This window comes from Ostrea edulis, chromosome 8 (genome assembly GCF_947568905.1).
Source record: "Ostrea edulis chromosome 8, xbOstEdul1.1, whole genome shotgun sequence".
In the NCBI taxonomy this organism is placed as follows: Eukaryota; Metazoa; Mollusca; class Bivalvia; order Ostreida; family Ostreidae; genus Ostrea; species Ostrea edulis.
The window spans coordinates 9,032,645-9,057,335 of NC_079171.1; the positions used below are offsets into that span (position 1 = coordinate 9,032,645).

At 35.0% G+C, this 24,691-nt stretch overlaps 4 protein-coding genes and 1 long non-coding RNA gene across 9 annotated transcripts; 2 read left to right on the top strand and 3 right to left on the bottom strand.

The window, feature by feature from the left end:
* Nucleotides 1-816: 816 nt before the first annotated feature.
* LOC130049902 (uncharacterized) lies at nt 817-7,041 on the bottom strand. The gene is made up of 3 exons (XR_008798254.1): nt 6,541-7,041; nt 2,263-2,443; nt 817-1,224 (listed from the first exon to the last, which is right to left on the bottom strand). It is a non-coding gene; the product is annotated as an uncharacterized LOC130049902 (long non-coding RNA).
* Nucleotides 7,042-8,923: 1,882 nt separating this feature from the next.
* Nucleotides 8,924-13,284, top strand: LOC130049900 (uncharacterized). Of its 5 annotated transcripts, XR_008798253.1 has the most exons (4): nt 8,924-9,433; nt 10,681-11,912; nt 12,812-12,889; nt 13,127-13,271. XR_008798253.1 is itself a non-coding variant. In XM_056148130.1 (3 exons), the coding sequence occupies exons 1-2, from the start codon at nt 10,662-10,664 to the stop codon at nt 12,874-12,876; spliced, it is 1,293 nt and encodes a 430-aa protein (XP_056004105.1). In that variant the 5' UTR covers nt 10,606-10,661; the 3' UTR covers nt 12,877-12,889; nt 13,127-13,271. The 5 variants fall into 5 exon arrangements, 3 of the variants coding, with proteins under 3 accessions (XP_056004105.1, XP_056004106.1, XP_056004107.1); XM_056148130.1 differs by lacking the exon at nt 8,924-9,433 and having other exon boundaries at nt 10,606-11,912; nt 12,835-12,889; XR_008798252.1 differs by lacking the exon at nt 8,924-9,433 and having other exon boundaries at nt 10,607-11,912.
* Nucleotides 13,285-13,357: 73 nt separating this feature from the next.
* LOC130049901 (uncharacterized) lies at nt 13,358-15,720 on the top strand. The gene is made up of 2 exons (XM_056148133.1): nt 13,358-13,523; nt 13,815-15,720. Exons 1-2 carry the CDS (start codon nt 13,371-13,373, stop codon nt 14,835-14,837), a joined length of 1,176 nt encoding a protein of 391 aa, XP_056004108.1. The 5' UTR covers nt 13,358-13,370; the 3' UTR covers nt 14,838-15,720.
* On the bottom strand, nt 14,942-20,115 carry LOC125676413 (uncharacterized). The gene is made up of 3 exons (XM_048914279.2): nt 19,725-20,115; nt 16,991-17,147; nt 14,942-16,776 (listed from the first exon to the last, which is right to left on the bottom strand). The coding sequence occupies exons 1-3, from the start codon at nt 20,041-20,043 to the stop codon at nt 15,630-15,632; spliced, it is 1,623 nt and encodes a 540-aa protein (XP_048770236.2). The 5' UTR covers nt 20,044-20,115; the 3' UTR covers nt 14,942-15,629.
* A 902-nt stretch (nt 20,116-21,017) lies between these two features.
* Nucleotides 21,018-24,438, bottom strand: LOC130049899 (uncharacterized). The gene is made up of 4 exons (XM_056148129.1): nt 23,847-24,438; nt 23,485-23,609; nt 23,213-23,384; nt 21,018-22,921 (listed from the first exon to the last, which is right to left on the bottom strand). Exons 1-4 carry the CDS (start codon nt 23,853-23,855, stop codon nt 21,899-21,901), a joined length of 1,329 nt encoding a protein of 442 aa, XP_056004104.1. The 5' UTR covers nt 23,856-24,438; the 3' UTR covers nt 21,018-21,898.
* Between the last annotated feature and the right edge of the window lie 253 nt (nt 24,439-24,691).

Sequence of the window (24,691 nt, forward strand, 5' to 3'; positions counted from 1 at the left end):
TATTTAACCCAACTGGGATGATTTCATCCAAAATATTTCACTAAAAATATTTGTGGGGATATTAGTTCACACAGACATTATGTTTCAAAATGAGTACGAGTATGGAAATGAACTGGGGTTCAAATTGACTGGCTACGTATACCTAACATGGCTACATCAACAAAGAAAATCACTTGAAGCTGTGAGTTTTTAGGTTATATGTGGGTTTAAGGAATATTTGAAAGTATGCTTGGAAACAAGTATAGTGGGAAAATATGTTAGGAATTATTTAATATTAAATTTATGAGACAACGATGCAGGAATGCAGTGATAGAGGGACTTAACCATGCACTTTTTTTCTGTGCCGTAAATTGAAGATTTTTAATAAGGGGTTCATCTGAAGCTCTAGCGCTCTGACTTGCCCCAATATCTTCTCAAAGAGCTACGATTTTGGGTTTAGTTCTGCATCTAGTTTTTTAGGAGAAGATTTTAAAAAGATTTTCCTTGTATATATTTCACATATAAAACTTAGATCCCCTATTGTGACCCCACTCTACCCCTGTGAGCCATGACCTTTAACAAACTTGAGTCTGTACTATATATGAATGTAAAACTTTGATCCTCGATTGTGACCTCACCCTACCCCCGGATACCATGATTGCACAAAACAGGAACCTTTTATGTGAATTCAACTTTCCTGGTCCAGTGGTTCTTGAAAAGGTTTTTTAAATGACCCCACCCTATTTTTGCATATCCTTTATCTATTGATGATGCATACCAAGTTTGATTGAAACTGGCCCAGTGGTTCACTCTGGAGAAGAAAATGGAAATGTGAAAAGTTTACAGAGAGACAGACGACAGGCAAAGGTGATCAGAAAAGCTCATTTGAGCCTTTGGCTCAGGTGAGCTAAAAAAGTATATAAACATGTTCAATGTTAAACCTGTTTGTTGTATTGCTTAACAGCTCCATTGCCAGCATCTACCCTTACTGAGCTTACAGTGTCAGACCTTGATATCATCATCACTCATTTTGACTATCCAGGCCAAATTAATATTTTTGCAAGATTGAGGCCTGGCTGTCCTGTCGAGGTTGAAGTTTGTACTTCCACACTTGGCGACCCAGTGGATTGATCCTATCCAATCCTCTAAACTCTAGGTCTCGTTTTAGGATCTCATCCCATGTCAGCTTTGGTCTACCTGTGAAGTTCTTTTCTGTTGATCATGATGCATAACATTCTGACAAATCTGCAAAAATATTTAGAGAAGTGATTAGTAAAAGGTCTTCGTAAAAGGTAGCAAGAAATGTACAATTAGATCAAAATCATAATTTCTATTTCTACAAAGTAAGTGTTTATCAAATGATCAGCTGTAAATATTAATTCACATATCAATTATCATTTTTAAAGATTCAAAGTGATACAGATATCATAAACATTTTATGACAAATATATCATAACTTCAGATTGTTTTTATGAAAAACAAATGTATCCCCAGCTCCCCAAATTGGAAGTGCTCCAAATGAAACCTCCAACCCCTTAATGTACTGCATGGTATGGAAGATAAAGCATGAGCAGGAACATAGACATTATGAACTCCAATAATTAAGCCACATAGGAGAAGGGTTCACAAACTATTTTACACCCTCCACCCCTACAATCCACTATATTAGGGACAACATTTGGATCTTTGATCTGTCCCTGCAATATGCACATCGCAAATGGCATTGAAGTATTCTACAAAATTTCAAGTCTACCGGATAAGCCGTATAGGAGAAGTATTCACAAGCTATTTTAACATCCTCCACACCTCTTAGATCTACTATTAACTTTTAGAAAAATAATTGGACCCTCCTGTCCCGACAATATGCACATCTACAAATGGCAATGAAGCATTGTACAAAGTTTCAAATCTATCCAATAAGCCATATAGGAGGAGAAGTGTTGACAAGGTATTTTACATCCTCCACCCCTCTTAGATCTACTATTAACTTTTAGGAAAATAATTGGATCCTTCCGTCCCACCAATATACACATCTACAAATGGCAATGAAGCATTGTACAAAGTTTCAAGTCTATCCGATAAGCCATATAGGAGAAGTGTTCACAAGATTTTGTGGCAGACGGACAGAAAGTACAAAAACAATATGTCTCCCCTGAAAGAGGGGACACATATTTACAGTACTGCAGCAATATTTTCACTGTATTTCAGTTGGAGGCTGTCAAAATACAAATTATCAATATACTCTTAAGGTGCAAATCAAAACTTGTATATATATATATATACCTTTTCTCAATACATTTTAATGAGTTTTATTTCATCTCTAGTGGACTCTCTTTAGGACTGGCTCATTTTGCTGGGAATATGGGCATCTAGCTATCCTGGTGCCATGCTCTTTTTAATGAATATTGTATTTTCTAGGTTATGTCAAAGCCACTTTTTCTCTTTGATGCAAAATTATGTTTGACTGAAATTAAAGTGAAGGTTATTTAACAAGAAATCTAGTAGACACATTCAAGCAATACCTGTTCCCTACCACTACTAACTATATATTTATTCAACATATGTTCAAATTCAATGGAACCACTGGATTTCATATACTATTTTGTCAAAATGCACAGTATTAATGAAGAGGGTGTTACAACTTACATATACCAGATAAGACGTATCATCAATGTTCTACCTAATATATTAATATCTGCTCTAGAACCTGATTTTCATGCACCCATGTTATGATGGATTGTATTATGGTATTTATCAAGCTCTTTCATCTGTCTGTTAGCTTTTTTAAAAATTCAAAATCTTAGTTTATCAATCCTTATACCCACTCAAGTGATCTAATCAGTAATTAAAAAAACTGAAAATCTTTTTGAACATCATATCTAGCAAAGATACTTACATACATATGTAACTTTAAAATGATACTTATGCCTTGTTCAAACAGCGGTTTTAATGCATATTTTGAATTAAAATTTTCAAACTTTAATGCGCATCAAATATACTTCGTAGAATAGATATAGGCCCCTGCATAATGACAAATTTGGGTCACATGCATCATACCCCTGGTTAGCTATAGATTTATATTTATGCTAATTTTGATTGAAAAACTAATTTTAAAAAACTTAATTGATCGCTAAAAATAGTGAACATTAAGTAATTAGAAAATGCCAGATGTAGATCTGTGCTCTGCAGAGACATACTGGGTCATATATGCATAAAGAAGAAAAAAACTATAAAAACAATTCTCTTTGATCCACTGTAAATTGTAGGAAAATATTCGATCCCTGGGTCAGAAGAACGTGAACAACATTAAATGATACTGAAGTATTGTACACAATGGCCTTCATTTTTGCAGTTACTGCCATTACATCGGAAGTAGGGGGCGTGCTTACTGATGGGGTCCCCCCCCAATTGTGGCCCCATCCTACCCCTGGGGGCCATGATTTGAACAAACTTGAATCTGCACTATGTCAGATAGTTTTCATGTAAAAATCAGTTTTTCTGGCTCAGTGGTTCTTGAGAAGATGTTTAAAGATTTTTCATATATATTTGTATGTAAAACTTTGATCCCCTATTGTGGCCCCATCCAACCCCTGGGGCCCATGATTTGAACAAACTTGAATCTGCATTATGTCAGGAAGCTTTCATGTAAATCTCAGGCCATCATTAAAAATATTTTTGTTTGATGTACTCTGACTCACATTTTTCAAGGTGGGTCGGTAGGTAGGGTTTTTTTTTTGGTTTTTTTTTTAACGTCATGAAAATTTGTAATATTTTCTTTTAGAATAAGGAGAATTTTCTATTTTTCAAGGGACCCCCCCCCCAAAAGTTTTAAATTGCTGGAAAAAATGGTCGGGTAGGAGCAAATTTGATTGGTCGGTCGGAGTACATCAAACAAATCAATTTTTATTTTTGGCCTCAGCTTTTCTGGCTTAGTGGTTCTTGAGAAGAAGATTTTTAAAGTTTTTCCCTATATATTTGTATGTAAAACTTTGATCCCCCCTTGTGGCCCCATCCTACCCCCGGGGGCCATGATTTGAATAAACTTGAATCTGCAATATGTCAGGAAGCTTTCAGGTAAATTTCAGCTCTTCTGGCCCAGTGGTTCTTGAGAAGAAGATTTTTAAATGACCCCACCCTATTTTTGTGATTATCTCCCCTTTGAAAGGGACATGGCCCTTCATTTGAACAAACTTGAAAGCCCTTCACCCAAGGATGCTTTTGGCCAAGTTTGGTTGAAATTGGCCCAGTGGTTCTGGAGAAGAAGTCGAAAATGTGAAAAGTTTACAGACGGACAGACAGACAGACGGATAGACGACAGACAAAATGTGATCAGAAAAGCTCACTTGAACCTTTGGTTCAGGTGAGCTAAAAATCAATTAAAATATGCAAATTCATTTTTGGGTTGAATGTATTAATTGTTACACAAATTTACTACATGTATATGTATCTATAGTTTACAAATCATTACATTTTGCTAAATGATATAATTATTCTACATATATCATCTAAGATTTTAATTATACAAAATAAGATCATATAAAATCTGTAAATAAATTATGGATCAACAAAATTGTTAAATCTGCTTTCATATTTACTGTACTTAAGGCCACATAGAATTTCATATTTACAGATTATCATCCACGCCCACCCCTCTCAAAATCCACCCCATTGTTTTTTATTCTACCTTATTTTTTTCAAAAAGGAGTTGAGAACAAATATTTGGCTTGTATATCAAACATTTAGAGCATTTCAATGACTGACCCTAACATTTTGGCATGTTGTGGTTATATTTGACATGTTTCTATTATAAGGGTACCCAAAGATGTGGTAGTTGTGAAGGACTGTTGCAATGTGATATGCATTTGGTCAAGTGACTGCACATGTATGCCTTGTTAAAATTGATTAATGGAGATGCTATTGAATGTGAAAGTATGCGATACCATGCCATTTCCCAATTCTGTGTTTGGAACTTTTATTATTGAGTGTGCGTGTCTTAGACTAGAAGAAGATGATGGCAAACTGAATTGAATAATGTTAAGCAAAAGAACTACAGTACAGTGACTGTTGCTTTGTGGTACAATGATGGTAATTATGACTCATTAATTAGCGGATACGGCAATGGCATATCCTGATCCTGCATAAACTGCATATTCAAACAAGAGGCCCATGGGCCACATCGCTCACCTGATTCACCTTGGCCCATATTTAAAGATTTGTTCAACATATTCGCTTCTAAAACTTTGATCCCTATTTAAGTATTGTGGCCCAACCTACTCACGGGGCCATGATTTCTCCTACCTAAAATCTAACTCCAAAAAACCCCACACAAACATAGCTTGTAAAGGGGATAGGAGGACGTGCCTGGTGTTTAATAATTCAATGTGTACAGGCATTAGAAAAATGTGTATATGCAAAAACATACTTTAAATTGTATGCAAAATGATACCCATGTCTAGTCCTATTATAACATTGGAAGGAAAATTTGATCTGGCCACCATTGCTACACGACATTTTAAGTTACGAAAAATAAAAAATTTACATATGAACACCTAGGCTGTGTCAAGCTGAGTGAGCAAGTTTGTGCAGAACGAACAAAAATTACACCAAACACAGCGACACCTTTTCGAAATTTTATTTTTACAAATTTGAATCTGCACTACAGAGCTGTATGTCAGGAAGCTTTCATGTAAATTATGTAAACTGCTCTGGCCTAATGGTTCTTGAGAAGAAGATTTTTATGGCCCCATTCTACCCCAGGGGGTCATGATTTTAACAAACCTGAATCTGCACTACGTCAGGAAGTTTTTATGTAAATTTGTACTTTCCTAGCCCAGTGTTTCTAGAGAAGATGATTTTTAAAGATTTTCCCTTTATATTTGTATGTAAAATATTTGATCCCCTATTGTGGCTCCATCCTACCTATGGGGGTCATGATTTGAACAAACTTCAATCTACACTATGTCAGGAAGCTTTCATGTAAATTTCAGCTCTTCTGGCCCAGTGGTTCTTTAGGAGAAAATTTTTAAATGACCCAACCCTATTTTTGCAATTTTGTAATTATATCTTCCCTTTGAAAGGGGGTGTGGTCCTTTATTTGAACAAACTTGAAAGCCCTTCACAAAGGATGCTTTTTGTCAAGTTTGGTTGAAATTGGCCCAGTGGTTCTTGAGAAGAAGTCAGAAATGTGAAAGTTTACAGACAGACGGACAACAGGGGATTGGAAAAGCTCATTTAAACTTTCAGCTCAGGTGAGCTAAAAATTACTATTATTCAAAAAAGCGCAAAAGAATGTTCAACTTCAGTGTTACATGAAAATGTACTTCAAAATCACTTAAAAACAATTATAATATTGCTGTATGAAAATTTTCTGTCCAAAGAAAACAATGTAAAAAAAAAAATGAAGTAATCTACACTCTACAGCAACATGCGAGTATAATAAACGGGAAATATATATTCTGAAAAATAAAAAATACACCACCTGCCCCATTTTTTTCCAAGCAAGGATGGAAATCTAAAAAATAATTTTATGACTATGTGGCCTAAAATATTTTGTATACTTACTAATTTCAAAACTCGAAAAGGAAATGTTATCCATGTGAAGCACTCTGTTCATCCTCTGGGGAAGACAATCTTTGATTTGCAGTTTGTGTCATGACTACACCATGATATCTTCTAATCTCGTCATACTATCAGAAAGTAGTTTTGGCAGTTGGCAAGTGTATCAATGGTGTAACTTCTTCATGATCAGATCTTCTATATTGTGTCATATTCAGCATAAAGTAACAAGGGCTATCATCTAGTTCTGAGGTACTGAGGAAGGGCTGTTTTTCTCAACACAGCCTTTCTTCTGGTATTCTTAGGGATACTTTACTCATCTTTTAATTACATTTCCTTCTTGGAGATTAAAAGTTGAAGACCACTGAAAGAAAAAGAAGTGATTTAATGAGTTCCATGTACAACTGTAGTTTATCGAATGTGCTGACCAGAATATTATCTAACTGTAGCCCCCCTCCCCGATCAAGCATGCAATGTCATACATGTATCTGAAATCAATACTTATAAAAATTAATTAAATTAAAATGTTCAAATCTACAATCTTGTTACACATCTCCTATATTTTTTACTTATCATAACTTTGAATTTTTAATAAGTGTGTCCTTTTGTCCACAAACTTTAACAACCCCTCATAAACAATTTACAAATATGATATCAGAAATAATAATCTAAAAACATTATCCTGTTGTTCATAGATGCCATCAACACTAAGAGTATAACAAATAACAAAAGCTCTCCTGACATTGTCCCATTCTGAAAGAAATGATGTGCTTATATCCCCAAAGGCAGGGGGTTACCCAGAATTGTGTCTAGAGAGAGGAATAATATTTATGGAATTAACCAAAAAATTAGTTATAAATTTTTAAATTTTTTAGCTATGAATTCATGTTAAAAAATTGGTAGCTCAGTGGTAACAGAGCATTTGCTTCATGATGAAGAAATCATGGTTTCGAGCCATGCTAATGTACTTTATTTAGGGTGTAAATGTAGGTAGTGAGGTGAATGCTCCATCGTCATATTTAGCATTCAAAAGAGAAAGTTGCTGGTCTTTCAGATGAGACCTTCAAACACCACATGCATGCGTCTAAATGTGTCGCACTTCATATTACTGAAATATTCTCTACAGGTATTATACTAAAATCAAACAAACACATATAATCATATACATGTTAAAAATCTTAATTTTAGAAATTTCTTCTTCTGACAAAATGATGCGCAAGCATATAAATGGAAGCTATGCCACTATATGTCATGACACTGTACAGCTTGATCAGTTTATACATCACATAAACAATCACAGATGTAAACAATCAAGAAAAACTCAGTACACAACATCATCCCTTAATTTTGTATTGTAGCTGAAGATCATTCTTCCAAGATCGAAATGCAGCTTGGAAATGATTAGCGAGGGTTGAATTATTCTTAAAAAGTTGATTGAAAACAAAAGGTAACTGCAAAAGTTACCAGGAGACAATATTTCCATACATCGTTCGAATTTCCTCCACTGCCACCTAAAGTGCACGTGTAAACCACGCGTGTGACACCACAGGCCGACAGGCTACATTGTAAACAAGTAAAATGCATTCAGAGTAATAGTTTTACATATCATATTCTGTTTGGTTTTATAGTCTTAGTAGTTACATACCTATGCGGTACGCCTGTACCATGTACGTACTGCAAGCAGTGCGGCGTAATGTACATTTGCATCCTCAGGGATTTCAACCCGGACAAAGTGGAACATGCCAATCCGAATACATATACATCTTTCTTTTTTATTTTTGCATTTTTATTTATTTATCTATTTATTTATGTCATGGCGTTGGAAAAAACTTCAAAGTAGGGAGACAGATGTAAAGGGGTATACATTCCAATCAACCAAAAAATGTGCCGTGTGGGGGGTGGGGTAGGGGGGTTGATTCCTAAGGACCTGGCGCAAATCTTTTTGTGAAATTCTATCCAAAATCAATATGAATTCTTAGTATACAGAGTACATTAACTGCAAAGATTATATTTCAAAAAGAAAAAAACCCCAAACAGTTCACACAGATTTATCACTTTTATCATCGAAATTTTCAGTAACTCGGGTACTCTGTCGCTTGTACATAACACGATCGGTATGAAACACCATTTAATCAGTCTATGTAATAAAAAACCCATTGATAATATGCAAAAAATTTCTTTCAACCGTGTTTACTTACCTCAGATGGGCCAACTTCTTTCCCTGGAAAACTCCATTATGATGATATCACAAATGACGTCATTTAAAACAGAGCATGCGCACTTCGAAAGTGTGTAAGCCATGCTCTAGTCTCGCTTTCCCCAGACTCTCGCCCTCGAGACTTTGCACGAGCGAGAGTCTGGTACGATAGTCTTGCTTTCCCCAGACTCTCGCCCTCGAGACTTTGCACGAGCGAGAGTCTGGTACGATAGCTATTTAATTTTTGCAACCAGTAGAGGGCGCTAAACAAAGAAAATAATGACAACAACAATGGCGACTCCCAAGAAAGAACATGACCGGATTTACTTTTCTAATAAGGATATTTGCGTTTGTTGTTCCTCAAAAAGCAAACAGAGATATTTCGTTGTGAAGATTGACAAAAGTAAAGGTCCGGCATTTGATTTAGTTAGTTACTTCTACCAGAAAGACATTAGCTTGGAAGAAAACATCGGGAACTTCACCTGTATATCATGCTTCAAGTTGCTGGAGCGAATCAAAGATATGGACTGCAGGCGCTCACATTTACATAATAAAGTTATGTCAGCCTCTCAAACTTTCAAAGTGATTACGGTGAAGAAACGTACTATTAATGAAAAAGAAGGTCACACGCCTCGGATGTCAAAGCTTCCGGATCTGAAATCCACCCAGTCTATTGTCAGAGACTTGAAGTTGAACTGCCAGGTAGGCTAATCTACACTGATACAAAATGATATAATTTATCGTAGTTATAACATATTTCAGGAATGTAGACTATGATTTGAAGAGCGATGTTTTGTAACATTCATTACTTTGGATATTGCCAAGTTCATTGAATTTATTTGCTCTTAATTTTCAGTATCCCCCCTATTACAGAACCATATGATAACATTGGTTAGTAGTATGATGTCCATGGCACTATACTAAAGGTTTAGGCAGAGTCAATATGGCCACATGCTGAAAATTTACTTTACATTCATGAGAAAAACTGAAATGCATGGTTTTGCTGTCCCGGCTCATGGGTCAGGGGTTCGTACCAGGGTTGGGCGGTTAAAACCGCCCCTGGTTTTAACCGTCACGGTCAATACTCCCCAAGTGATCAATACTGGTCAATAATGGTCAATTGTGATTTAAACTGTCCATTTTCCTATTTTTGTACATTTCTTGCAAAGATATAGATAAATTAAGTCTTTTGCATTATATGGATCAATTGTTGATTATTAATATTTTTCATTAGATAATCAAATGTAATTTCATAATTTAATATATTTGGTTTGCTGAAACTGACCGAAATATCTACAGTACCTACCAGAGGGTCACAGTTCTATAGCATAGCTTGACAATTTGGAGACAGACCTCTTAATACATGTACCTGGACAGATTAAGAATAAAGGTAGCTGGGCATTACCTGAGCACAGGAAGCAGAGTAGACAGGTGTTAATAAGCATAGGCTGGGACCAGTGTGCCTGTTATTGTTATGAAAACATCACCAACCCACCCCCTCAAATCTTTATTCAACAGTTAAAATGAAGATTGATGAAACAAAACTTATAGGTAGTTCTTGTTAAACTAAGGAATTAGAACAGAAACTTTGACATCATCCCTAATTCAACAGTCATTTGTACATTATTTATTTAATATTATGACTTATAAGTATATTATAAACTGATAGTGCATGTTATGAATTACAATAGTTACCATAATGGTCACTTTATTTAAAATAAATAACACAGACTATAATGACAAAATAATTTTCAATCGACCTGTAGTGACCGGTTATAACCACCTGCCCTGTCAATACTCATATTGACCACTTTTTTGCCAACCCTGGTCCGTACCTGGGGGGGGGGGGGTGTTGTTGTAAAAAAAAAACCAGTGTCTGTAGTGTTGGTAAAATTTAATGTCCCCTTTCTCCATATGAAAAAAGTAAATCATGTCCTTTTCTTTTTCAGGCTCTCTTAAAAAAACACCCAAACCACCAGCTAGGAGTAAGCTTGCGTCAAGGACATTATTTTCTCCCACTACAAAGAAAGAAACAGATAGTCTTGCTGTGCCTCTCTCACCTTTAAGGAGCAAACAAGTACATGATAAAAAGAACGTGCAGATTTCTGGTAAAGCAAAACTCAAACATACAGTGTCATTTCGTTCATCAAATCTTGTTGAACAGCTGCTGCCAGTTACAAAGGCTCTGGCCAATGGTAGTATCAGAAAGGCGTGTGCCTTACTTTTGAATTCTGATGATAAAGCAGTGAAAGAAAGTGCACAAAAGGCATTTCAAATTGTGATAGATAGAGAGTGTAGTAGCTTTTCTAAGCATGATATGGACATTAACCTCAAGAAGACAGAAACCAGTGATTTGGAGACTTTTGACTTGAAGAAACTTCAACAAGATTTTGAAATCCATGCACCCTTTTTATGGGCTTGTGCTTCTCAGGCAGGAACATCACAATACAGCAAATCATTTGACTGTGTTAAAGTTTGTGCAGCTTTGTGTGTCCTGATTCAGGGGAGATCAAGAATTTTGAATTCTCTTCAACATGCTGTAGCCATAGCAATGTATAACAATCAGTTGCAAAAAAATGGATTCTTAGTGTTATCAAAATTAGGATTTTCTGTATCGCATGCAACAATGAATACAAAGTTGAATCTTGCTAAAACACAAAATGAGAAACTTATGAAAACTTATAAAGGAAGTTTGGAGAACTCTGTTGTATGCAAGAGCAATGTTGATAGGATTGTAGCTGAGCACACATATGCAACTGAAAGCTCATCAACTAGTGGAGTGAATGAACATTCATATGCAATGTACAATGTAGAACCACAGGAAGACAGTGCACCTCTGGGTTACAGATTCAATCTTGATAATCTGGACTTTCATATCCAAGTTCGAGAAATGACAAAAGAGCATCAAAATGTTTCTCGACATTATACACAAATTATGGCCTTGGTAGATCGGGTAAACTGTGAACATTTGTCAGATGAGCCAGTTGGAGATTTGTTGAATGTGGACAACAGTGAATTTTTTCCCACAGTGGAAGATAACTACACCTTGAGAAAAGACATGATACATGTTGTTTCAAACATTCTTGTGGAAAATCTACCATCCTTTGAAGTGTTTAAGAACATTTACCCTACACACTTCTCGCACATTTATTCCAACGAAATGGCAAAGAAATCAACAGTGGTATATCCCTCACTAAACATTTTTGTTGAAAGTTCATTTAGTTCATTATTTACAAGATTTGAATTCGTTTTGATGTTGTAATATAATTGGTAAATAAAAACACATATATTTTTACATTCATTGTATTTCTCATCATTGAAATACATTGGAAATCTACACGAGTAATACACTCGAAATCTTGTCACAGCGTATGAATACACAACAGTAGTCTGCTACATGTAAACACTGTAAATAGAAAATACATGAAGTTAAAATGGATGATGGATTCCAACCTGATTTCATTTCAAATTTTGAGGATATGGACACCTTAGAGCTGTTATCTGAAACAGATTTTGATTCCTTGCTGGTGAAATTACCAAAAAGCAGTAACTTTTAAATATGTAAATCTACATGTAGAAGAAAAACCTTAATTGCCTGAAATACCCAATTCCTCTGATCAGCCACAAGCAAAATTACAATTAAAAGTATCTTACTTCGATTTAAATCTTTTGAGAGTGAAACAGTCTAACACCATTATCAGACACTTTCATTCCATAATTTTAAAATTTTCCTTTTCCAACTTTTTGAATAGAGAATGTAAGTGAAAATGAATTGAAATGTAATTAAAGATACTTGACTTTTTAAATTTAGTAAAGATGCATTAAATTACTTGTAATCCCCCCTACCATCTCATTATACATACTTGTAATTGAAAGCAAAGTCAGTTATAAATATATTCAATTACTTTTTTAATTAACCCATCCCTGTTCATGTTTGCTGTGGTTTAATTAGAAATCAGTCCTTTCCTAACCCTGAGTAGTTAATTACTAACATATTGAGATGTCTAATACAAAATATTTGTTATTTTGCAGTATTTTGATGCATGTTTTTGTTAAAATGTTTCTTGTTCCTTGTTGCAGTTCCTTTCTTTTTTTTGATGTAGAATCAGCAGTGTTTTATTGCAGTACTTCTTGCATTCAGTTAGTAACATGCAGTCGGTAAGCATTTATAGTTAAGAAGTTTCAATGTAAGTACTATTATGGGTACACTCAAAATGTATATTGACACATCCATCAAAATAAAACTTAATTCAACTGTTTCATCATTATTAATGTAAGTTATTAATTTCATTTTACAAACTTAATGTAAACATGGTAATTTAAGGAATATTTTGCTTAACATTTACTGCTAACTGTTGATTTCATTTTTTAATATTAACTTTATGGAATTTGTAGATTCCACTGGGCATCTTGCTTAAGAATGAAAATAAAACCAATGATATGATTGAGATCCTTGAGCACCTGCAACAGTATGTCCCTGGAGCCAGATCAGATGCTGAAATGGAACATATTCATGAAAGGTTAATGGTTTTGTTTTTAACATGTTTAATAATGTGGGAAAAATTTATTAGCATGCAGTAAGTATTTATATTTTATGACAAATTGATAATTGGTTTTCAGAGAGGACAGGAATCCCCAAATGCGGGCAATTCCAGTTGGAGGTGACCAACTAACTTGTGAGAGGATAAGAGGTGCTCATATGGCCCGTCTTGATGCTGATAGCCAAGAGGAAAGATTGGAGGGATTGATAACGATGGTTGAAGACTTTCATGAGAAGATAAACTTTCTACAGGTAATGCAATGAAATTTAAAGGTGCAATCATATGTCTTTTTCATTTGAAACATGTCTTTCACTTTGCTGATACTGCATAAAAGCTAAATGAATATGTTGTAAAAGCAGAATGGGCTGCACCGAAATTGTGAATTTTGCAACCCAAGGGTTCTGACTTGAATGCAGGACCAGAATTGTTATATAATGTTGATATAACTTATATACAAAGGTAATATTAGGATTTAGCTTTGATATGTACAACAGGAAATTTTTTTATAGGAATTTCTTGCTTAAAACATTACATTTTTTCAGGCAATGATGGATAGATTCTACAAAACAGCCAGTGCAAGAGAAGCAGGAACGTTATACCAACTAAGAAATACCATCAATAGGAGAAATGTGGTCAAAAACGTGAGTGCCGATTATCATGCTGTTGGATCTTTCATTGATTTAGTGACAAGTGCACATGTGATTGCAGCAGCTTTGAAAGCATTTGGCATGTCAAATATTGAAGACCCATGTCCAAAAATCCCTATGTTTACTGATCAAGCTGATGAAGGTTCAAGGAAGAGACTTTTGGATAAAATAGTTGGGGATATGGTGGACACGTTTTTCTTGAACAGCCTAGCAGTAACAGTGAATAGAATTGAGGGTAATGAGAATGACATTGAGGGGCCAGTTACTGATGATGGTGTGTATAATTATGCAACAAATGTAACCAAATACGGACTTTTGAGAAAAATTTCTGTTTTGGCCACCAGAAGCGGAGATGGCATTCGACAAATAAGGCACTGGAAATATGCCCTGTTAGTGTATGACCTATCACACAAGATAAAATACAGACTTGAATCATTCCTTCTTTTAGCTGGTGTGAATGCAGTCTTCACAGAAAAGCAAAGACATCAGGTTATTTGGAACCGTTTTGTAAATTTGTCTGGTGGAAAGGATAAAAATCTAGATGGCGATTACGTGATGGAGTTGCTCAACAAGTACGCAGAAGGCCGAGTTAAATTACTAGGACCAAATCAAACACCGGAAGTTGTAGACAGAATAAGCAAAACCATGATGTTTTGTCATAATGTGAATGAAAAGCTGGAAAGAGAAATTGGTGTCCATCCAGGAGGAACTGCTCATGCACAAAGAGATAAAACACAAGATATCAGAGCTGTTGTGAACCAGTTAAAAAATGCGGACGTATTTTCTGTTATTAGTGGTAGGCGACATAACTCTTTCAATGAACAGTTTGACATGTTCCACAATGTAGATTCACAAGTCCTTCATAAGTGGTTAAATGACAAGAAACTGGAGTATTCAAATGGAAAGTATGCATTTTAACTGACTTGATACATGTAAATGTGCTGAACACTAGCGAAAAATTGTGTAGAATTATTTTTTCACTTTAGAGTAAAATTAGCTCTAAACATGTTAACTCTGAGAAGTTTGCTTTGCTGTAAAAATATGCTCTTATGAAAAAGAATGGCTGTATATCCACAATACATTTTGTTCTTTTGTATGGGTAAATAAGTTTGCATATTTAAATGCCTTGCTGATGTTTGTTCTAAAATTATGTCCGGGTCTGGAGATAATATAAAACTTGTACCATACTCATACTCAGCCATGTTTGTTTTGAGTACACTTCCTGTATACTTGAACAAATTTGAGCATGACTCCATTTGAGTATGATTTTATAATTTTTTTTTATAACTTTCACTTTTGAGTACGATTTAGAGCACTGAGTTTGAGCTTGAGTATGAAAATGTGCTCCAAAATGTTTTATAACCTCCAGGCCAGATCAAACTATGTACGAACCCAATATAAGGAATGTAAGCCTCTCAAACAATACACAGACATTTTTTGATAAGAATGTTTATTGAGACAGTGCTTTGTGTCACATGTATGAAAATGGGGTGTACAATCAGGAATAATACCTGAAGTTATGAAAATCATCAATGTTACTTCTCTGTTTACTGTATACATATATATCAGAGATAAAGACCTTCTAAAGCACTTTGAATCAACATCTACTTGGACCCTTTACATATTAATCTGGAATAAATGTAGACCAGTTATTTCATCATCATGTATTAAATGTTGGGGCCAGATGAAAATGAAACTATGGTAAATAAATCAATCATCAAGTATTTCATCAATAATATCCATCACTGATCTTGCAAGATGTCTGTCAAATATGTACTCTGACAATAAATCGTCAACACTACCTATATAGTGAACATTATTTACAATGGAATCAATTAATGAATTGCTCAGTCCAGTTAGAATGCCAACATTCAGTAAAGATGGAACATTATCCTCTAGACAGGTTTCTCTATACTCCTTAAGTTGTGCATGTATTTGGATGCGCTGCGATTCAGCCACAGTACGACAAATCACTAAGTCACATTTTGAGGCTACGGAACACAAAGCATTATCATCTTCCAAGTCAGAAAGAAGGGCATCATGCAGTGTTGGACAATTTAAACAATCACATGTACGAAAACAAATATCACAGCACAAATGTTTTGGAAGTACTGGTAAAGTTTTGGCAACATCAGGTGTGAAGTATTCTTCCAATAGAGCTCTCCTACATGTGTCAGCAGTTGCATATGACCTCATTTTATCATCTGTTGCAGTTTTGCTGATGTCCATTCCATGGTAATATAAAATGGACATGGCTTCCCTACCATCCCGACCACCTCTCCCAAATTCTTGCATAAACTCCTCAATAGACCTTGGTGCTCCCCAGTTTATTACCATATCTATATCAGGAACATTAACTCCCAAGCCAAAAGCAGATGTACAAACAACTACCCTAATCTTACTCTCAGGTTTTGGGAATTCACTCATGACTATTTTCTTGCATTTGTTTGACGTTGAATGGTGATACATAGCAAATAGTCTGTTTTTAGCACATTTAACACCACAATATGCATTGTCTTTCAGAAGATCATCGAAAAGTTTGAACAACACTGAACATGACTTAATACTGCGACAATAAATCACAGTCTTTGGGCATTGTTGCTTTTGAATCTTCAGGCATTCAATTAGCCACGAAAAAGCAGTTTTCCCTTCGCGAGGTGCTTTAACACAATTCAGAAGTATGTTTTTCCTGTCACAATTTCCAACGATGACATTTGCTTTCTCCATGCAAAGTTTTTTCATTATTGACAACCTGGAACTTGGTGAAGCTGTTGCTGTCAATGCAAGCATGTTAGCAGATGGCAAAATGCTCCTTAGCTCTGCTAACCTCCCATAATCTGTGCGAAACTCATCTCCCCTGTAATAAAAGAGGGAAGCATTGAATGATCAAGATGAATTGTGGAAAGCTGACAAAACACTATTCCAAAATCTACATAGATATAAAGTAAAACGGCTAGTTGTATGAAATTACCTAACATATCCTCATTCTTTATGTTTATAACATTACCAAAGAATTATTTATCAAAGTAAATACATGAATTCCACATTTAAGAATAATTAGTTTCAGTTACCATTGTTCCACGCAATGTGCTTCGTCCACAACAATGGCTGCTACTCTGGATTGGTATATGTCAGTGGAAAATAGCTGTCTCCATTCCCCATGAAAAAGAGACTCCGGGCTCATCATGATGATATGAACTGTTCCACTTTCCAGTTCTTTCAGAGTTTCTGAAATATCAATTCAAGTATACATTCTAAACTGATAAAAGTCTAGTGTGATTTTTTAAAAAAAAATGAGGCAAAGCATATTTAATTGATTTTACATTTTATACAGTCTGGGTGATTTTACATATACAGTATAATCTGTCTAAACCGGCTATGTGTGGTTCCAAAGAAATTGGCCGGTTTGCACAGAGTCCGGAGTGCAGAATGTTGACAAGAATGAAAGTTGCTTCCCTTGTATTCACTATCTATACATACGTGTGTAATGATTGCTAACGTTTTAATATATCGCAAAAGAATTCAAAATGTAAAAATATAAATGTCAGTGTTTTATGGTCGTGCTCATTTGAAAAAGTTGACAGGTTGGTCATCGTGGGGTGGCTGGTTTAAATGCGATAATTAGAGCTAATTACGAGCAGTTGGGACCTTGTGTACACCGAATACAATTGACCGCAACAATTAGGGTGGTGTATCATCGAGGGGCCGATTTACACAGGATAATTAAAGTTAATTGATAGCAGTTGGGACTGTGTAAGCCGGCCGATATACAGAATACGCAGTATCCGGAGTACAGGGAATTATTAATAAAGGATTTGTTAAAGAAATGTTAGGGACTATATTTTATGGCCGGAATTGACAGAGCGCCGGAGTACTCAGAGGCCGGTTTGGACAAATTATACTGTACCATAACTTGTGTAATGATGTTGTGTGTGTTTCAAAAATCTAAGAGATATCAATAAAAAAAACACCCCAATAATTTAGTGTCCCAAAATGTTGATAAAATTGTCAGGAGTGAAACACAATTTGTGGATTGGCAATCAGGTTACACATTGTAAAATCATCATACTTTTCTATGCTTCAACACACACAGGGACGCTGACAGGGTAGTAGACAGTGAACAACAAAAAGGAATTCTCTTTTCATGAGAAATCTTAAAATGTGGTATTGTAACGTGTAGCGGTCACCCAGCCAAGTGCTGATCACGAGACATTCTACCACATTACTAGAAAAGCTAGCTTACTAACGAGGTAGTACAAGTTCCCTCTTATACTGTCCGCTACAGTATTGTTATGAACTCTAATTAAAAAATGTTGTTGTGGTTACTTCAAGTATAAAGTTTAAACACATTCAAAAGTAATGCAACTTTTTGGCTTTACTACTGCACTTCAAATTCAACCTAGAGTTGCAATCAAGCTATTTTAAATAGCTTAATAAAGCTATATAGCTAAATCAAGAGATTGTGCTGGACCTGTGAGATGTTCACAATGATTCAATGTACATCATAAATTGTTCAACACAGAATTGAACTCATTGAGGAGAAATTTATTCAGTTATGGAAAGATTTATTCACAATAATATCAAAAAGTTCTCATAATGAGGAGGAAAGAAGTGTTTTTAATTATATGAATTGGTGAATAACTGCTGTAAGAAATTTTGTAACATTAATAATGATAAAAAGTTGATATGGCCCATGACAAATGAAAATGCACAAATACTCAAACAAATCGGTAAAATGATTTTAAAAACAGGAATATAGAATACTAAGGATTGTATAACTATACTTCTGTGTGTAATTTACTCCTTGTCGATTTCAAATAAACACATCTAGAAATAAGCTGTCTCGAATACTTAGGGTACAAGACTGTCAATCTGATTGACTTGGCAAAGGCACCGTCCCTTGGTACTCCCTGTATTCGTGACAACATTTTATAATATTGTTTTATTTTCCTACCCATATAACATGATCCTTGTTGTACAGCGCATTTTCAATCAGTATTATAAGCCAACTCCAAGACCAACATCAATGTAGAAACCCTTAACATGTATATATAGTATACATCTGTATATTGTATTGTGTAGTTCTATTTTACTGTATACAATACTGTAAGTAAGCTGTTTTGAATATTTAACATGTGTATATGGTATGCATGTGTACATATTGTGGTATCATGTATTTATTTTTGTGTATGTACTATAAATAAACTGTCTTAAACACTTAGGGTACAAGACTGTCAGTCTGATCGACTTGGCTCAGGCACTGTCCCTAAGTATGTAAACTCTGTGTTTGTGACAACATATCTTTTATAATAATGTTTTACTTTACTTCCCATATAGCAAACTTGTTGTACAGCACATTTTCAATCAGTATTGTGATGAGAACTCAAGGCCTATGTCAATGTAGAAACCCTTAACATGTGTATATGGTACACATGTGTAAACTGTATCATGAAGTTATAATGTTTAATTGTTAAAATTGCATATGCCCCCTAAGGGCTCTTGATTGGTGAATAAATAAATATAATCTATCTATCTATCTATCTGTATGTGTGTGTGTGTGTGTGTAGATGAGATGTTTAGTTTTTAAATACATGATTAAATTTATGAATACCCATAATAATAGGGTGTTAGCCACTAACAGGTGAAATAAAGTGTTCTGATTTTTACCATAGTCCATACATATGATTCTACTCTCAATTTCAATAAGGATAATCAGCAAAATCTACTATGTAGACATCCCGCTGATGACAACACACACACTGCACTCTAGTCATAATAATAAAGGCCTATTTGTGTAACACTCACCTTGCGTTTGTGCATTGCCAGCGTACACACAGCGTATCCCACTCTCTTCAATGTTGACAACCTGATCCTCCATCAGCGCTACCAGTGGCGAAATAACAATGACCACTGTGCATGAAACGTCTTTGAACTCGTCGACAAGAGTTGGTATGAGAGAATAAACAATTGTCTTTCCGTATCCTGTTGGTAATACCGCTAGTACGTCTTTGTTGTATACAACGATGTCTTTTAGTATCGATAACTGAAGAGTTTTCAGTTGAAAATTCAAGTTTCGCCTTTGTAAACACACTTTCACAGCTTCTCCAAACTTCTGTTCCTCCATTTTTCTCAATCAGCCAATCAGAAACGATACCGAATTTTCGGTAGGCTTCGATTTGAAATCACAAAAATTAAATAGCTATCGTACCAGTAGTCTCGCTTTCCCCAGACTCTCGCCCTCGAGACTTTGCACGAGCGAGAGTCTGGTACGATAGCTATTTAATTTTTGTGATTTCAAATTGAGGCCTACCGAAAATTCGGTGATTTATTGTCGCAGTATTAAGTCATGTTCAGTGTTGTTCAAACTTTTCGATGATCTTCTGAAAGACAATGCATATTGTGGTGTTAAATGTGCTAAAAACAGACTATTTGCTATGTATCACCATTCAACGTCAAACAAATGCAAGAAAATAGTCATGAGTGAATTCCCAAAACCTGAGAGTAAGATTAGGGTAGTTGTTTGTACATCTGCTTTTGGCTTGGGAGTTAATGTTCCTGATATAGATATGGTAATAAACTGGGGAGCACCAAGGTCTATTGAGGAGTTTATGCAAGAATTTGGGAGAGGTGGTCGGGATGGTAGGGAAGCCATGTCCATTTTATATTACCATGGAATGGACATCAGCAAAACTGCAACAGATGATAAAATGAGGTCATATGCAACTGCTGACACATGTAGGAGAGCTCTATTGGAAGAATACTTCACACCTGATGTTGCCAAAACTTTACCAGTACTTCCAAAACATTTGTGCTGTGATATTTGTTTTCGTACATGTGATTGTTTAAATTGTCCAACACTGTATGATGCCCTTCTTTCTGACTTGGAAGATGATAATGCTTTGTGTTCCGTAGCCTCAAAATGTGACTTAGTGATTTGTCGTACTGTGGCTGAATCGCAGCGCATCCAAATACATGCACAACTTAAGGAGTATAGAGAAACCTGTCTAGAGGATAATGTTCCATCTTTACTGAATGTTGGCATTCTAACTGGACTGAGCAATTCATTAATTGATTCCATTGTAAATAATGTTCACTATATAGGTAGTGTTGACGATTTATTGTCAGAGTACATATTTGACAGACATCTTGCAAGATCAGTGATGGATATTATTGATGAAATACTTGATGATTGATTTATTTACCATAGTTTAATTTCATCTGGCCCCAACATTTAATACATGATGATGAAATAACTGGTCTACATTTATTCCAGATTAATATGTAAAGGGTCCAAGTAGATGTTGATTCAAAGTGCTTTAGAAGGTCTTTATCTCTGATATATATGTATACAGTAAACAGAGAAGTAACATTGATGATTTTCATAACTTCAGGTATTATTCCTGATTGTACACCCCATTTTCATACATGTGAAACAAAGCACTGTCTCAATAAACATTCTTATCAAAAAATGTCTGTGTTTGAGAGGCTTACATTCCTTATATTGGGTTCGTACATAGTTTGATCTGGCCTGGAGGTTATAAAACATTTTGGAGCACATTTTCATACTCAAGCTCAAACTCAGTGCTCTAAATCGTACTCAAAAGTGAAAGTTATAAAAAAAAATTATAAAATCATACTCAAATGGAGTCATGCTCAAATTTGTTCAAGTATACAGGAAGTGTACTCAAAACAAACATGGCTGAGTATGAGTATGGTACAAGTTTTATATTATCTCCAGACCCGGACATAATTTTAGAACAAACATCAGCAAGGCATTTAAATATGCAAACTTATTTACCCATACAAAAGAACAAAATGTATTGTGGATATACAGCCATTCTTTTTCATAAGAGCATATTTTTACAGCAAAGCAAAATTCTCAGAGTTAACATGTTTAGAGCTAATTTTACTCTAAAGTGAAAAAATAATTCTACACAATTTTTCACTAGTGTTCAGCACATTTACATGTATCAAGTCAGTTAAAATGCATACTTTCCATTTGAATACTCCAGTTTCTTGTCATTTAACCACTTATGAAGGACTTGTGAATCTACATTGTGGAACATGTCAAACTGTTCATTGAAAGAGTTATGTCGCCTACCACTAATAACAGAAAATACGTCCGCATTTTTTAACTGGTTCACAACAGCTCTGATATCTTGTGTTTTATCTCTTTGTGCATGAGCAGTTCCTCCTGGATGGACACCAATTTCTCTTTCCAGCTTTTCATTCACATTATGACAAAACATCATGGTTTTGCCTATTCTGTCTACAACTTCCGGTGTTTGATTTGGTCCTAGTAATTTAACTCGGCCTTTTGCGTACTTGTTGAGCAACTCCATCACGTAATCGCCATCTAGATTTTTATCCTTTCCACCAGACAAATTTACAAAACGGTTCCAAATAACCTGATGTCTTTGCTTTTCTGTGAAGACTGCATTCACACCAGCTAAAAGAAGGAATGATTCAAGTCTGTATTTTATCTTGTGTGATAGGTCATACACTAACAGGGCATATTTCCAGTGCCTTATTTGTCGAATGCCATCTCCGCTTCTGGTGGCCAAAACAGAAATTTTTCTCAAAAGTCCGTATTTGGTTACATTTGTTGCATAATTATACACACCATCATCAGTAACTGGCCCCTCAATGTCATTCTCATTACCCTCAATTCTATTCACTGTTACTGCTAGGCTGTTCAAGAAAAACGTGTCCACCATATCCCCAACTATTTTATCCAAAAGTCTCTTCCTTGAACCTTCATCAGCTTGATCAGTAAACATAGGGATTTTTGGACATGGGTCTTCAATATTTGACATGCCAAATGCTTTCAAAGCTGCTGCAATCACATGTGCACTTGTCACTAAATCAATGAAAGATCCAACAGCATGATAATCGGCACTCACGTTTTTGACCACATTTCTCCTATTGATGGTATTTCTTAGTTGGTATAACGTTCCTGCTTCTCTTGCACTGGCTGTTTTGTAGAATCTATCCATCATTGCCTGAAAAAATGTAATGTTTTAAGCAAGAAATTCCTATAAAAAAATTTCCTGTTGTACATATCAAAGCTAAATCCTAATATTACCTTTGTATATAAGTTATATCAACATTATATAACAATTCTGGTCCTGCATTCAAGTCAGAACCCTTGGGTTGCAAAATTCACAATTTCGGTGCAGCCCATTCTGCTTTTACAACATATTCATTTAGCTTTTATGCAGTATCAGCAAAGTGAAAGACATGTTTCAAATGAAAAAGACATATGATTGCACCTTTAAATTTCATTGCATTACCTGTAGAAAGTTTATCTTCTCATGAAAGTCTTCAACCATCGTTATCAATCCCTCCAATCTTTCCTCTTGGCTATCAGCATCAAGACGGGCCATATGAGCACCTCTTATCCTCTCACAAGTTAGTTGGTCACCTCCAACTGGAATTGCCCGCATTTGGGGATTTCTGTCCTCTCTGAAAACCAATTATCAATTTGTCATAAAATATAAATACTTACTGCATGCTAATAAATTTTTCCCACATTATTAAACATGTTAAAAACAAAACCATTAACCTTTCATGAATATGTTCCATTTCAGCATCTGATCTGGCTCCAGGGACATACTGTTGCAGGTGCTCAAGGATCTCAATCATATCATTGGTTTTATTTTCATTCTTAAGCAAGATGCCCAGTGGAATCTACAAATTCCATAAAGTTAATATTAAAAAATGAAATCAACAGTTAGCAGTAAATGTTAAGCAAAATATTCCTTAAATTACCATGTTTACATTAAGTTTGTAAAATGAAATTAATAACTTACATTAATAATGATGAAACAGTTGAATTAAGTTTTATTTTGATGGATGTGTCAATATACATTTTGAGTGTACCCATAATAGTACTTACATTGAAACTTCTTAACTATAAATGCTTACCGACTGCATGTTACTAACTGAATGCAAGAAGTACTGCAATAAAACACTGCTGATTCTACATCAAAAAAAAAGAAAGGAACTGCAACAAGGAACAAGAAACATTTTAACAAAAACATGCATCAAAATACTGCAAAATAACAAATATTTTGTATTAGACATCTCAATATGTTAGTAATTAACTACTCAGGGTTAGGAAAGGACTGATTTCTAATTAAACCACAGCAAACATGAACAGGGATGGGTTAATTAAAAAAGTAATTGAATATATTTATAACTGACTTTGCTTTCAATTACAAGTATGTATAATGAGATGGTAGGGGGGATTACAAGTAATTTAATGCATCTTTACTAAATTTAAAAAGTCAAGTATCTTTAATTACATTTCAATTCATTTTCACTTACATTCTCTATTCAAAAAGTTGGAAAAGGAAAATTTTAAAATTATGGAATGAAAGTGTCTGATAATGGTGTTAGACTGTTTCACTCTCAAAAGATTTAAATCGAAGTAAGATACTTTTAATTGTAATTTTGCTTGTGGCTGATCAGAGGAATTGGGTATTTCAGGCAATTAAGGTTTTTCTTCTACATGTAGATTTACATATTTAAAAGTTGCTGCTTTTTGGTAATTTCACCAGCAAGGAATCAAAATCTGTTTCAGATAACAGCTCTAAGGTGTCCATATCCTCAAAATTTGAAATGAAATCAGGTTGGAATCCATCATCCATTTTAACTTCATGTATTTTCTATTTACAGTGTTTACATGTAGCAGACTACTGTTGTGTATTCATACGCTGTGACAAGATTTCGAGTGTATTACTCGTGTAGATTTCCAATGTATTTCAATG

What these genes read in the sequence shown, in the direction of transcription:
- LOC130049901 (XM_056148133.1), top strand. Translation starts at nt 13,371, where the DNA reads ATGCGGGCAATTCCAGTTGGAGGTGACCAACTAACTTGTGAGAGGATA. An exon ending in AGAAGATAAACTTTCTACAG is followed by an intron (nt 13,524 to 13,814) that starts GTAATGCAATGA and finishes ACATTTTTTCAG; the next exon opens with GCAATGATGGATAGATTCTA.
- LOC130049900 (XM_056148131.1), top strand. Translation starts at nt 10,662, where the DNA reads ATGTCCTTTTCTTTTTCAGGCTCTCTTAAAAAAACACCCAAACCACCA. An exon ending in TGGCAAAGAAATCAACAGTG is followed by an intron (nt 11,913 to 12,834) that starts GTATATCCCTCA and finishes TTTTTGATGTAG; the next exon opens with AATCAGCAGTGTTTTATTGC.
- LOC130049899 (XM_056148129.1), bottom strand. An exon ending in ATGGAACATATTCATGAAAG is followed by an intron (nt 23,385 to 23,484) that starts GTTAATGGTTTT and finishes ATTGGTTTTCAG; the next exon opens with AGAGGACAGAAATCCCCAAA. An exon ending in AGAAGATAAACTTTCTACAG is followed by an intron (nt 22,922 to 23,212) that starts GTAATGCAATGA and finishes ACATTTTTTCAG; the next exon opens with GCAATGATGGATAGATTCTA.
- LOC125676413 (XM_048914279.2), bottom strand. Translation starts at nt 20,043, where the DNA reads ATGGAGGAACAGAAGTTTGGAGAAGCTGTGAAAGTGTGTTTACAAAGG. An exon ending in TGGCAATGCACAAACGCAAG is followed by an intron (nt 17,148 to 19,724) that starts GTGAGTGTTACA and finishes TTGATATTTCAG; the next exon opens with AAACTCTGAAAGAACTGGAA. An exon ending in GCACATTGCGTGGAACAATG is followed by an intron (nt 16,777 to 16,990) that starts GTAACTGAAACT and finishes CTTTTATTACAG; the next exon opens with GGGAGATGAGTTTCGCACAG.